This window comes from Aspergillus homomorphus (genome assembly GCF_003184865.1).
Source record: "Aspergillus homomorphus CBS 101889 unplaced genomic scaffold BO97scaffold_6, whole genome shotgun sequence".
Taxonomy (NCBI): Eukaryota; Fungi; Ascomycota; class Eurotiomycetes; order Eurotiales; family Aspergillaceae; genus Aspergillus; species Aspergillus homomorphus.
This window is the reverse complement of record NW_020291892.1, coordinates 694,191-707,165: the sequence shown is the minus strand read 5'-3', so window position 1 is coordinate 707,165 and position 12,975 is coordinate 694,191. Positions and strand designations below refer to the sequence as shown.

At 53.1% G+C, this 12,975-nt stretch overlaps 5 protein-coding genes across 5 annotated transcripts; 4 read left to right on the top strand and 1 right to left on the bottom strand.

Annotated features, from left to right (window-relative positions):
• Window positions 1–309: 309 nt before the first annotated feature.
• On the top strand, window positions 310–1,609 carry BO97DRAFT_441187 (alpha/beta hydrolase). The gene is made up of 2 exons (XM_025698143.1): window positions 310–539; window positions 588–1,609. The coding sequence occupies exons 1-2, from the start codon at window positions 387–389 to the stop codon at window positions 1,482–1,484; spliced, it is 1,050 nt and encodes a 349-aa protein (XP_025554343.1). The 5' UTR covers window positions 310–386; the 3' UTR covers window positions 1,485–1,609.
• Window positions 1,610–2,349: 740 nt separating this feature from the next.
• On the top strand, window positions 2,350–3,000 carry BO97DRAFT_421979 (uncharacterized protein; the record flags this gene model as incomplete). The annotated part of the gene is made up of 3 exons (XM_025696751.1): window positions 2,350–2,667; window positions 2,747–2,782; window positions 2,845–3,000. The coding sequence occupies 3 exons, from the start codon at window positions 2,350–2,352 to the stop codon at window positions 2,998–3,000; spliced, it is 510 nt and encodes a 169-aa protein (XP_025554342.1).
• A 503-nt stretch (window positions 3,001–3,503) lies between these two features.
• Window positions 3,504–4,166, top strand: BO97DRAFT_411944 (F-box protein; the record flags this gene model as incomplete). The annotated part of the gene is made up of 1 exon (XM_025696204.1): window positions 3,504–4,166. One exon carries the CDS (start codon window positions 3,504–3,506, stop codon window positions 4,164–4,166), a length of 663 nt encoding a protein of 220 aa, XP_025554341.1.
• Window positions 4,167–4,383: 217 nt separating this feature from the next.
• On the bottom strand, window positions 4,384–6,384 carry BO97DRAFT_463037 (Zn(II)2Cys6 transcription factor; the record flags this gene model as incomplete). Its single annotated transcript, XM_025699442.1, has 5 exons — window positions 4,384–4,982; window positions 5,047–5,327; window positions 5,379–5,606; window positions 5,661–6,206; window positions 6,278–6,384. 5 exons carry the CDS (start codon window positions 6,382–6,384, stop codon window positions 4,384–4,386), a joined length of 1,761 nt encoding a protein of 586 aa, XP_025554340.1.
• Window positions 6,385–8,196: 1,812 nt separating this feature from the next.
• Window positions 8,197–12,632, top strand: BO97DRAFT_463034 (pleiotropic drug resistance protein, ABC superfamily; the record flags this gene model as incomplete). The annotated part of the gene is made up of 2 exons (XM_025699441.1): window positions 8,197–9,304; window positions 9,366–12,632. The coding sequence occupies 2 exons, from the start codon at window positions 8,200–8,202 to the stop codon at window positions 12,572–12,574; spliced, it is 4,314 nt and encodes a 1,437-aa protein (XP_025554339.1). The 3' UTR covers window positions 12,575–12,632.
• Window positions 12,633–12,975: the final 343 nt, after the last annotated feature.

Sequence of the window (12,975 nt, the reverse complement as noted above, 5' to 3'; positions counted from 1 at the left end):
AGGTAATGGGTGTAGCTTGGTTTAGCGGTGATCACAGGCTCCTCCCACTATAAACAGATGTAGTTCCACCGAAAAGTCGCAGTATCTCAAGTGTGGAGGCGTTTCTCCAGCGAGTGGGATGACTGCACTGCATGTATCCTATCATTTAGCCCCTCACACCTGCATGGTAGCTGCACCTGGTAAGAGCCGTCCAAAACGCTATTCACGTGCAGGATGCCCCAGTGATTTGAACATAAAAGGCTCTCCTCCTCGCAACCTCCTTCATCTTCCCAATCTTTCTATTTTTCCTTCTTCTTGTCATCCCCACCCCAAGCATTTCTTCTCATATACTGCTGCTTCAGATCCCTCTTCCTTCGTGACCTTAATACATCAAGACTGTATTCACCATGGCACCACCAGAGATGCCAAGTGGCTATGAAATGAAGACCCTTCCTTACAAGACAACCGGGTCTCTCAGCCTCAACCTCGATATCATCTACCCCCTTCAAGCAAGCACCACTCCCGTGCCGGTCCTAATCCACTACCACGGCGGCTTCCTTGTACGTCTCATCTCACCACCCTGCCCGATCCCCACTAACCCCAACTAGATCGTCGGCGACCGGCAATCCTTCCTCCCACACTGGCTCGTCAATGCCTGCGCAGCGCGGGGATGGATCTTCGTGACGCCGGACTACCGGCTCCTGCCCGAGACGACGGCGCACGACGCGGTAGCCGATGCCGTGGACGCGTACCAGTGGGTGCGAACCTCGCTAGCCTCGACGCTGCAGCACCTGTCTCCGGGCCCCGTCATCGCAGCCGGCGCCAGCGCCGGAGCCTACCTGGCGCTGACGAGCGCCTCGCAGGCCGAGCACAAGCCAGACGCCCTGCTCCTCCTCTACGGGATGCTGGACCCGCTCCACGAGCACTTCACGCACCCGGTAGACAACTTCTTCGGCATGACGCCGTCAGACAGCCGGCCGTTCTTCGATGCCTGGGCCGCGGGCCAGCAAAAAGATGATCCCGCCGCAACCGTGCGGACCGGATACCCTATCCCCGCGGACCCGAGCACCGACGCCCGCATGGGCTTGATCGCCGCCCTGCATGGTCAAGCGCTGTTGCCCGATTACATGGCCGGCGTGCCCGGTCTGGCGGGCCGCGTTCGTGACGGTTCTGGTGGTGAGGTAGTGGACCTCGTGCCGGAGAAGGCGCGCGGGCTGTTTGCTATCGCCTGCGGCCGCGTCGCGGGTCTGCCGCCTACGGCGGTCGTGCATGGTCGCAATGATGTTGGCGTGCCCGTCACTATTAGTCTGTCGGCTACTGAGACCCTCCGTCGCCTTGGGGTGCAGGTTCATGCGGAGTTCCCGGATGATGCGCCGCATGGCTTCGATGCCATGCTGGGGGATGTGGATATTGAGCGGTCTAGGAAGGCGGAGGGTGATACGCCGGCGTTGGAGAGTTTGCGCCGCGTTCTGGGTTGGTTGGATGCCTTGGTTGGCCGTGTTTGATGTCTTGTTTGCTGTGTTCATTCCTGTTTTGTTTCGCGCTTTGTGGGTTGAATACATGACGTGTGTTGTCTTGCTTTGAGTATGTTGGTATATCACCTTGTCGTCGTGTATCCATTGAGCGTAAGATTCATGTCTAGTCTAATCTAGTCCATGCATTTCATCCTCGACCGCTGAAGCAAGGTTCCGTAGTTGTAGGAAGTGGCTGGTATTTGTATGAAAAGATCAACCACTAGGTACTGTCGGTGTCGATGCGTGTGATGTGCTTGGTATTAAAAGTTTATATAGCCCTCTTCTATCTTGAATCAACATCAAGATATAGAGCATACATACATCCAGTCAAAGACAATATACTGCTTTCACTTGCGTAATCTTTAGATACATGTACAAATCTATGGCTGATAGTCCACCTTTACAGATTCATCTCGGAGGCGGATTTGGTAACTTATCTCGCTCTTCTGGTTTCTTACCTGTATATATAGTCTCCGACGGTGGACCGCAAACTTTACAAGCTTCCTTCTCTGCGCGAGCAGAACAACATAATACATGACTCAGACCTACAGCATTAACCTTTTGATCTATTCTCCTGCATTGCCTCACATCTTTCCCAAAGACAAACCGAGCCGGTCTGGAGTTGTCTCGTGAATGGGTCGGGACTAACTCCGAGCGGATCATAAGCGAAGCCCGGAGACAACGCCGAGTTGACAACAACTACAGCAGTTGCAGACGACCATCTCAAAACACCCAGACCCATTTACTACCACCGATATAAATATTTCTCCCTCCACCACATCACGTTCCCTTGTTCAGATCTCGAATACATAGCATCTATCACACACAATGGCCCTCCCAACTCTCCAAAGGAACCATGCCATCCACACGAGCCCGTCAAACGACCTCCGTCTCGTTGAATGCCCCATCCCCCAGATCGCCCCGGACTAGTGCCTCATTCACGTCCGCGCCACCGACATCTGCGGCCGGCGCGGCGCCCATCGTCATCACGGATCTGGACGCGAACCGTCTCGCCAAGGCGCGCGAGCTGATTCCGCGCGTGCGGACGCTGCAGGTAGAGCGCGGGGAGAGCGCGCATGCGCTCGGGGGCCGGATTGTGCGGGCGCTGGGGCAAGAGGCGAAGTTGGTGTCGGAGTGTACTGGAATCGAGAGTAGTGTGCATGCGGGGATTTATGTGAGTTTTTTCTTCCTGAAGTCCAGTGTTTAGGGCCGGTGCCGGTGGGGAGATGGCGTGCTAACCGTGACCCATCCAGGCGACCCGGTTCGGCGGCATGGTGCTCGTCATCGGCGTGGCAAGGACTTTCGGATTATTCCCTTCATGCACATGTCGGCTAAGTAAATTGATCTCCAGTTTCAGTATCGATACCATGATATCTACCCTAAGTCCATGGCGCTCGTGGCTGCCGGGTTGGTCGATCTGGAGTCGTCGGTCTCGCATCAGTTTCGGCTGGGGGAGGAGATTCGGGCGTTTGAGACGGCGAGTAATCCTGGTTCTGGGGCGATTTAGGTGCAGATTTTGAATGATTAGATGGATGTATGGAATGCGAAGGGGGTTCGTGGTCATCGGTGCTAAGGTTATAGGTGGTGGGGACTATAGCTTGGAGCCTTGTCCCACTGGCTTCTCTTGTGTTGTTTGGTGTTGAGCTAGACTGCGGAAATTGGCTAGAAAATAGATCTTTGGTTGAGCCATTCTCGAGTTTGTAGGGGTAATGCCAATGTGTTAGTAATGAAGGCTGTGCATGTGTTAATGTCAATGGGCAGCCTGTGGAGGCGCATGCAGCGGGGATCGGGATGGCCTCGTGGAGAGGACTGCATTAGTCTGGTTGGCATGAGAAGATGACGAGGCTGTTTAATTTCGGAAAAACCACGCGGTGAGGCTCAGGCGCTCCTTTGGCTTTCCTTCAACCCCCTTGTCAAGAAAAACAAAGGTTAATAGCGCCTGCCCCTTGCATGCGGGTTCTACGTTCTCTCCTTCTTCTCACGAGCGTCGAGAGATACAACGCAGACAAGATGTCGATTGCTTCTCTTCCCGACGAGATCCTAGACTCAATCTTGTGCTATCTAGATCTACCAGACTGGTGTGCTCTTCGCCTCTCATGTCGTGCGCTTTACTCCAAATCGCTGGCGACCTTCGTGAGCCGCCATGTCAATCGCATCAGCGTCCTCATCACACGCGATGGCCTGCGAGAACTTGAAGCCATCGCCTCCCATGATGTCTTCCGATTACACGTCCAGGAACTCTGGCTAATTCCTGAGGTGTTTCGAGGCCACTACGATACGGACTACAATACCTATGTGCAGGCCAAACTGATGGCCGCTGAGTGCTTGCACCAGGCTAGTGATGAGCATGGCATGCGCATCCTCACCACCGAGCAAGCCAGGCTACAAGGGGTCCTGGAAAATTCAGGGACTGATTACGAGGCATACCAGGCTGCGGTTAGCAGCCACCTCCAACTAGTTGAAGCAGAATTGCTCCCACACACCCTCGCAGCTTGCATGAGACAGTTCACGAACCTCTCCGCCGTAGGCCTCGAGACCTACCCTCCCTCCACGGCCAGGATCAAGCATCCACCCTGCCTAGGCCGTAAGACTCTGCACCGTCAGCTTCGCCACCACCCTTTCAGCAACCCAGATGGCTCCTCCCGCTGGCAGGAGAGTCCTGATTTCAAGTGATATAGAATTGAGGTTACCAGGGGGCTGAAAGGAAGGGGGGTCCGGGGGTTCTCCCCCGGAACGCTTATACATTGTTTATAGGGGTGAGGTGGGCTGGGAAGGTGGAAGAAAGGGGGGTCCGGGGGTTCTCCCCCGGGAATGTCTATAATCTGGTTTGAAGCCGGAGCTTGAGGCGGATGAGGGGTTGATTATTTTGAGCTAAATGGGTGTATAATTGTCACGAGATATAAGGCCAACCGAGAAAGCCCACGTTCCAGAAATCTTCGTCGAAAGGTATGAACTCATGATAATCCAAGGGTTGATCCTCGAGAACTCCCAGTTGTTCTCCTGCATGCAAGATAGCAGGGGACTGGACATCGGAACTGGTCGGTTCGTCTTCAGTGTATGCGGATAAACACCAGGATCTGAGAACCTGGATCATTTTAACGAATGTGGAAAAAACATTACCCTGGGACGGGGGGCTGTCATTCATCTCACGCTCTAACTTCTGGCTGATCTTGTCAAGCACTGCAGGGAGGTCGACGGACCGGCGAACGTAGCTCGTGTCCCATGCGTGGTCATCCAGGGACGCCAGCCGGATCAGAGCGAGAACGACGGTGCGGAACTGCTTCCATAGCAGGAACGGAAAGCCGACATAATCTTCTGCTTCGAATTGGAGGATCGTAGCCACCCACAATTTGACTGCGTCGAGGCATTTGAGTAGATGGTGGATGGTTTGCAGGTCGGGGTCGGCGGAGACCGGGGCGTCATGTACGCGGAGGAGAATCAGTTCGTTGATTACGATCTCGGTGTGTGCTGCCATTGTCTGGAAGATCTCTAGTCTGAGGGTCAGTTTATGTTCTTTTGTGAATATGTCAATGGATGCGGGGGGCAGGCGTACTGTTTGTTTTAATGTGGGAGGGAGCCGGGTCTCGTACGGCGGTTAGTTCGCCGTTGATTGAAGCGAGGTAGGGCCCGATGATCCGAGTGCTTTCTTCTGTTTTGGTGTCGCTGATCTGGAGTGCAATTTTCATCACCTTACTAGTGAGTAACTGGAATCTAATCAGGTAGACAAGCAGCTTGTCGCCCGGAGCTTCGTTCGCATCTTCGAGCAGTTTTAGGCAATCGTCAAGATATGGGGACCAGGTCAGACTCTCGATCCTCCCGTGGAAGGTAGCCGCACTGTAGACTCCATGTCAACTCCATGCACGGTGGCACTCAAGGGAGACTAACCTGGAAGTAAGCAGGTAGCAAGCCAGAACCGTGCGTCGATGCTCGTTGGTTCTCGATTCCGGAACCCGGATCTTGCCTAGAAACTGCGGTGGCACGGCGCGAGGCGCAAAATGCTGGATATGACTGCTCTTTGGTTCGCGCTTCTGCAGCTCCAGGTCCAAAGTCATTGCAGTGCAGAGATGTGAGAACACTGTCAGTAAAGGACCCATGGAGAAGCGGAAATGGCCCCTGGGTGTGTGTTTATAAGCAAGGATTCGTATTATGGTTGGAAGGGAAGCATACCATGCAATCAAGCAAAGCAAGCCTAGTAACAGGTCGAGCGTTCGGCGTCCTTCCACCACGACCTCCCGAGCGGCGATCTCCCTCACTGCTCGTCCTAGGACGTTCTGTTGAGTTCCATCGATGCACGATACGGCCATGATACATAACCAGAGGAAAGGTCGTTGCTGACGAAGCTTTTGAGCGGTGATATCGTGACCGATATGCATTATTGGGAGGAGGTTTAGGTATCGAGTGCGGAACAGTTCCACATACGCCTCTGCCTCCCCTGGCGGGATTTCAATCTCCTGAGGAAGAGCATATGGATCGGAGGAGGAGGTTGGCACCATGGTATCATGGCTGCTAGGCTGCTGACTAGATACACTAGCATCAGCACTAACCATTCTTGCATCTTCAGTCCTTCCTGTATCCACCAAGCCACGACCCCCAGTCTGCAGCAGCGAAACCAGCCCATCGAGTTTCTGCTCTAGCCGCGCAGCGCGGGAGGCTCGCGGTCGCCTTTGCCGCACGGTAGGCGACGGAATGCATTCTTTCTTGAGTCGTATACATCTGATCACTGGTGAGCATCACGAGCTATGAGTGAGAGTGGGGATAATCAGGGTGCCTGTGTGCTGGCTGACCTCTCACAGCCCTCGCCATTGTTACGCAGCAGACACTTGCATTTGGCGCGGGCGCAATTGACGCAGGCGCGGCCGTACGGGGCCGCTCTTCTCGATCGGGATTCCATTTCTCGGTCTCGTGTGAAGCTTTCCAGCTTGTTTGCGACGGTTTTCGTTGGAATGGCGTCCGCATCTTGCTCCGGGCGGGGTTCGGATGTTTATTTGCTTCCGAATCCCGGGGTGGGCGGAGCGGCTTTCACCTACCAAGCGAATTCCGTGATGGCCTTCGTCAAGCATCACATACTATAAACGGGTGAATCTACCGTCGAGGTTATATAAGATCCATTGATTGACCGACTCGAACATGACTTCCGTCCACTCTACGAAATCTCACTGGAAAATATGCACTATGACCAACCCATGCCCATTTAGCAGTGTGCGCCACGCAAAAACTACACCATTAGTCCACAATCAGCAAATATGATGCTGAGAGATTTTGTGGTGGGCGCAAAGGCTTATTGCAGTGAGTCATGGACTTTGATGCACGAGCAGATGATCATCAAAGTGTTGTAATACGCTACAGATAAGGAACTAGGCGCCAGAGAAACGTACAGTGATCTCCTTTATCATCCTTCCCGTGTCAATCTTTCTCCCCAGCTGGTTGTGTGGAGAACGATTCGACATGGCAACTTCAGCTGCCGGACTACATGCCGACCCGAGGTGTGTTTGATTAGGCCGGGCACTGGGCATCGAAAACAAAAAGTGGGATGTCTTAGGTTGATAAGAATATTTGAATCTTGAAGAAGGATTTCTCGTTATAGGATGGCAGTGTCATTGAGTATGCAAAACGTAAGAGTACTCAAATGAGTGACACAGGAAGTTGGAATAGTGATTGCTACGAAGGAACGCCTGAATAAATATGTACTCGGCAGGCGGGATGATCATGGTGGACAAGCTGAGAGCTACCAAAGATCATTCAGCCGAGATCTGCCAGATCATGCTGAGCAAGGAAGCCGAGGAACCGCGGCAATGGTTTTGAAGTTGCGACATGGTTTTGAAGACAGCATACAGGGGTTATCCAGGCAAAACGCTACACTAGAGTGGCACATCCCGAATGGCAACCCGATGGATTGGGTCCAGGCCGGGTAGATCGGGATCGTCTCTCAATCTTCCCATCGGGACATCATCCCTTATCGGGTTCGTCTCCTTATCTGAGTCATTCTTGCCGTTTTCGATTGGTTCGCGTAGGATATTGCCTGATCTGGTAATATTCTAGAAGGTCCACGTGCCAGGACCTGCCCTGAACCTCAATTCCTTACGAAGGATTCGACAAGTGCACCAGAAATGGGCCTTCGATGGGTTGAGCCTCATTTTATTTGTAATATAGTAGACTATAAGAAAGGAGATAAGTTGATTGTCTGTGGAGGTTAGTCAACTGTACGTATTGCACGATGTTGGTGAGCACTACCGGGCCAGACGGCACTGACATCCAGAACACTGCCTAAGCCCAGGGGAAGAGGTTTAAACTCGCAAGAGAGTACAATATAATGTGCTATGCGCTGTTTTCTGGGGATATGCATGGCCTTTTCTGCATGAGCTGCTTCATCGCTTGCTCTTTTCATTTGAGTCAAGCGGGAGTTCGGCTCGCTGACGTTGTCCGAGCGTTTGACTCTCGGCAATGATGGAGGTTTCAGGTACAGGCTCTCTACCTTTCATAGTACCGCAATTTTCCACCGGCAGAGTCGGTTCGACCGCTTGTCAAGATTCCATTCCGCGTATCCGTGCGCTCGTACATATACGTACTCAGTCCCATCTTCTCGAGGGGTCGTACCTCAATACAACTTTAGATCTTATTGATCATTTTTATCAGTCTCGCCTTTTTTTTTATATGCTCAGACCAATCTCCACTCACTAAGTTTGATACAACACAAGAACCTACCGACATGGATCTCTTCCATGAGGAGCCATCGGCTTCGACAGCCCCTACGGAATATGGCGATCATTCTGAGGACGAAGCCCACCTATCCGAGAAAAAGACACACCTGCGCATCCCCAAGATCAACGTCCGCGAAGCTCACAGTGCCGAAACCCTCGCCGTCCCCAACGACCTTCATGTAGCCCCTGGCCCTCGCATCGATACAGAATGGAGCATGTCCGACCGGGTCATGCAAAACCAGAAACGTGCCGAAGCAGCAGGATACAAACGACGCGAGTTGGGCGTGACATGGCAGAACCTGACTGTGGAGGTGGTGGCTGCTGAGGCGGCAGTCAAGGAGAACCTGGTCACGCAGTACAACATCCCTCAATTGGTCAGAGACTATCTTCGGAAACCGCCCCTCAAATCTATCCTTCAGGATAGTCATGGCTGCGTAAAACCCGGTGAGATGCTGCTTGTCTTGGGCCGGCCAGGTTCAGGGTGCACAACACTTCTCAAGATGTTGTCCAATCGACGGGAGGGATACCGCTCTGTGCACGGTGATGTTTTCTTTGGAGATATGAACCCGCAAGAGGCAGCCCAATACCGGGGACAGATCGTGATGAACACCGAAGAAGAGCTCTTTTACCCTCGATTGACTGTCGGGCAGACCATGGACTTTGCGACCAAGCTCAAGGTCCCTGCCAACCTTCCTGCGGAGAACTACATTGCAGACACCAAGCAATTCCTGATGGAAGCTATGAAGATCGCCCACACGGAAGATACGAAGGTCGGCAACGAGTTCGTTCGTGGAGTTTCTGGAGGAGAGAGGAAGCGAGTGTCAATCATCGAATGCATGGCCACCAATGGGTCTGTGTTCACCTGGGATAACAGTACACGTGGTCTCGACGCCAGTACAGCCTTGGAATGGGCCAAGGCGCTACGGTCAATGACCAACATTCTCGGCCTCTCGACTATCGTGACTTTGTACCAGGCAGGAAATGGAATCTACAACCTCTTCGATAAAGTCCTCGTGCTGGATGAGGGGAAGCAGATATACTATGGCCCCGCTGCCTCGGCCAAGCCTTTCATGGAGGCACTCGGCTTTGTTTACTCTGACGGTGCGAATATTGGTAGGTAGACACTTTTTTTGTCATTGGTGATGTGTATTTCAGTGAACTGACAGTCATCCAGGTGACTACCTAACGGGAGTGACTGTCCCTACCGAACGAAAGATCAAACCTGGCTTTGACAATCGCTTCCCACGAAACGCGGATGCCATCTTGGCTGAGTATCGTCAATCCTCACTGTATCAGCAGATGATCAAGGAGTATGACTATCCGTCGTCCGGAATCGCACATCAGCGAACACAAGATTTTAAGGAGTCTGTGGCATTGGAGAAGTCCAAGCGCATCCCCAAGAAAAGCGCTCTCACGACCAGCTTCTGGGACCAGCTCATTGCTTGCACGGTTCGTCAATACCAGATTCTCTGGGGAGAAAAGTCGACCTTCTTGATCAAACAGATTCTGTCGATCATTATGGCTCTGATCGCCGGTTCTTGCTTCTACAATTCCCCGCAAACGACTGCCGGTCTTTTCACTAAAGGCGGTGCCGTCTTCTTCGCTCTTCTCTACAATTGCATCGTCGCCATGTCAGAAGTCACTGAATCCTTCAAAGGCCGCCCTGTCTTGGTGAAACATAAGTCATTTGCGATGTACCATCCTGCCGCTTTCTGTCTTGCCCAGATCACGGCCGATTTACCCGTGTTACTCGTCCAATGCAGTCTCTTCTCCGTGATTCTCTATTGGATGGTCGGTTTGAAGCATACCGCAGCAGCATTCTTCACGTTCTGGGCAATCCTCTTCACGACCACCCTTTGTGTGACGGCGCTCTTTCGCAGCATTGGTGCTGGGTTCAACACGTTCGAAGCTGCCTCCAAGATCTCAGGAACGGCCGTGAAAGGAATCGTCATGTACGCCGGTTACATGATTCCGAAGCCACACATCAAGAACTGGTTCCTGGAATTGTACTACACTAATCCATTTGCCTATGCCTTCCAAGCGGCTTTGTCCAATGAGTTTCACGATCAGATCATTCCGTGCGTGGGCAACAACCTTGTGCCTAACGGTCCGGGTTACGAGGATGTTGATGCTGCCAACAAGGCTTGTACCGGTGTTGGTGGTGCTCTCCGGGGGGCTGACTACGTGACTGGCGACCAGTATCTCTCTTCGCTGCACTACAAGCATTCGCAGATGTGGCGCAACTATGGCATTCTCTGGGCCTTTTGGGCTTTCTTTGCCGTCATGACTATTATCTGCACTTGTTATTGGAACGCTGGTGCTGGTTCGGGCTCATCGCTTCTTATTCCCCGGGAGAAGCTCAAGGCTCAACGCGCTCATCGGGACGAAGAAGGGCAGCGGGAAAAGGATCCCGCTCGCGACAAGGGATCTGGCGATGCTTTGGACTCTGTTGATGAGGGAAACCTGAATCGGAACACCTCTATATTCACATGGAAAAACCTGACCTATACGGTAAACACGCCCACCGGGGAGCGAGTGCTCTTGGACAACATTCATGGATGGGTCAAACCCGGCATGCTCGGTGCTTTGATGGGCTCGTCGGGAGCAGGCAAAACGACTTTGCTTGATGTGCTCGCCCAGCGAAAAACTGAAGGCACAATCAAGGGTTCCATCATGGTTGACGGTCGCGAGCTGCCTGTCTCGTTTCAGCGCATGGCAGGCTACTGCGAGCAGTTGGATGTTCACGAGCCCTACGCAACGGTGCGCGAAGCCCTTGAATTCTCCGCTCTCCTGCGCCAGTCGCGCGATACACCGAGAGAAGAGAAACTCAAGTATGTCGAGACAATCATTGACTTACTGGAACTCCACGACCTCGCGGATACACTGATCGGTACTGTTGGAAACGGCCTCAGTGTTGAACAGAGAAAGCGGGTGACTATTGGAGTCGAGTTGGTGTCAAAGCCCAGTATCTTGATCTTCCTTGACGAGCCTACCTCGGGTCTTGACGGGCAGTCTGCATATAATACGGTCCGATTTCTGCGCAAGTTGGCGGACGTCGGCCAAGCAGTTCTCGTCACGATTCACCAGCCTTCTGCCCAGCTTTTTGCGCAGTTCGACACATTGCTTCTGCTTGCTCGCGGCGGTAAGACCGTGTATTTCGGCGATATTGGCGACAACGGAGCCACGATCAAGCAGTATTTTGGCAAATATGGCGCTCAGTGCCCCGTCGAGGCGAACCCGGCGGAGTTCATGATCGACGTGGTTACCGGGGGCATTGAGGAGGTCAAAGACAAGGACTGGCACCAGGTCTGGCTGGACTCGCCTGAACACGAGCACATGATATCCGAGCTGGACCATCTCATCACCGACGCGGCGGCCAAACCGCCGGGCACGCACGACGACGGATACGAGTTCTCGATGCCGCTGTGGGATCAAATCAAGATCGTGACCCATCGCATGAATGTGGCCCTATTCCGCAACACCAACTACGTCAACAACAAATTCTCACTGCACATTATCTCCGCCCTCCTGAACGGCTTCTCCTTCTGGCACGTAGGCCCCAGCGTCTCTGCTCTGAACTTGAAACTCTTCACTATCTTCAACTTCGTCTTTGTGGCCCCCGGTGTGATTAACCAGCTCCAACCGCTCTTTATCCAGCGCCGTGACATCTATGACGCGCGTGAGAAAAAATCCAAGATGTACAGCTGGGTCGCCTTCGTGACGGGGCTGATCGTCTCCGAATTCCCGTACCTTTGCATCTGCGCTGTCCTCTACTTCGTCTGCTGGTACTACCAAACCAGACTACCAACCGAGTCGAACCGTGCAGGCGCCACCTTTTTCATCATGCTGATCTACGAGTTCATCTACACGGGCATCGGCCAGTTCGTCGCCGCATACGCCCCCAACCCGACCTTCGCCGCCCTGGTCAACCCCCTCATCATCAGCTTCTTGGTGCTGATGTGCGGCGTCTTCGTGCCCTACACCCAGCTCAGCGTCTTCTGGCGCTACTGGATGTACTACCTCAACCCGTTCAACTACGTCACCTCCGGCATGTTGGTGTTCGGCATCTGGGGCGCCAAGGTGACCTGTAACGAGGGCGAGTTCGCCATCTTCGACCCCGTCAACGGTACCTGCGGCGAGTATCTGGCCGACTACATGAACGGCAAGGGCTGGCGCGTGAACCTGACCAACCCGGATGCCACCACCGATTGCAGGGTGTGCGAGTATCAGGACGGCAGCGATTTCCTGACCACCCTGAACATCAACCACTATTACTACGGGTGGCGCGATGCGGCCATCTGTGTGATCTTTGCTATCAGCGGATATGCGCTCGTGTTCGCGTTGATGAAGTTGCGGACTAAGGCGTCGAAGAAGGCGGAATAGGTGCTTTGCTGCTTTCTTCTTCTGAGCGTATGCCCTCTGAAATCCAGAGGTTTGCCTGAATGGGTTGCTGTACCGTTCAGTCAATGGGCCTGATTCCACGTCTGTGACTGTCGTTAGCTCCCCGCCCAAGACGACACTTCTGTCTTGATGGACTGTATATAGACCTATTCATCCTCTTTTCGCTTTCTTGTGTTCCTTGTGTCTTTCAGGGCACATACATTCCATCCCATAACAGCATCTCAGTCACCACCCCTGGAAAGCGTTGGTGTTGAGCCCTTTTTTGTTTCTTCGTTGTTGAGCACTCATCTTGCTATACTTTTGTGGTTCCAAAATAGATAGATCGATAGATAGCATAGACTGGACTAGAAGATACCACCATAGACCAATAGACATGTTTTCTC

Coding starts and splice junctions, on each gene's coding strand:
- BO97DRAFT_441187 (XM_025698143.1), top strand. CDS start 387: ATGGCACCACCAGAGATGCCAAGTGGCTATGAAATGAAGACCCTTCCT. Junction 540..587: donor ACTACCACGGCGGCTTCCTT/GTACGTCTCATC, acceptor AACCCCAACTAG/ATCGTCGGCGACCGGCAATC.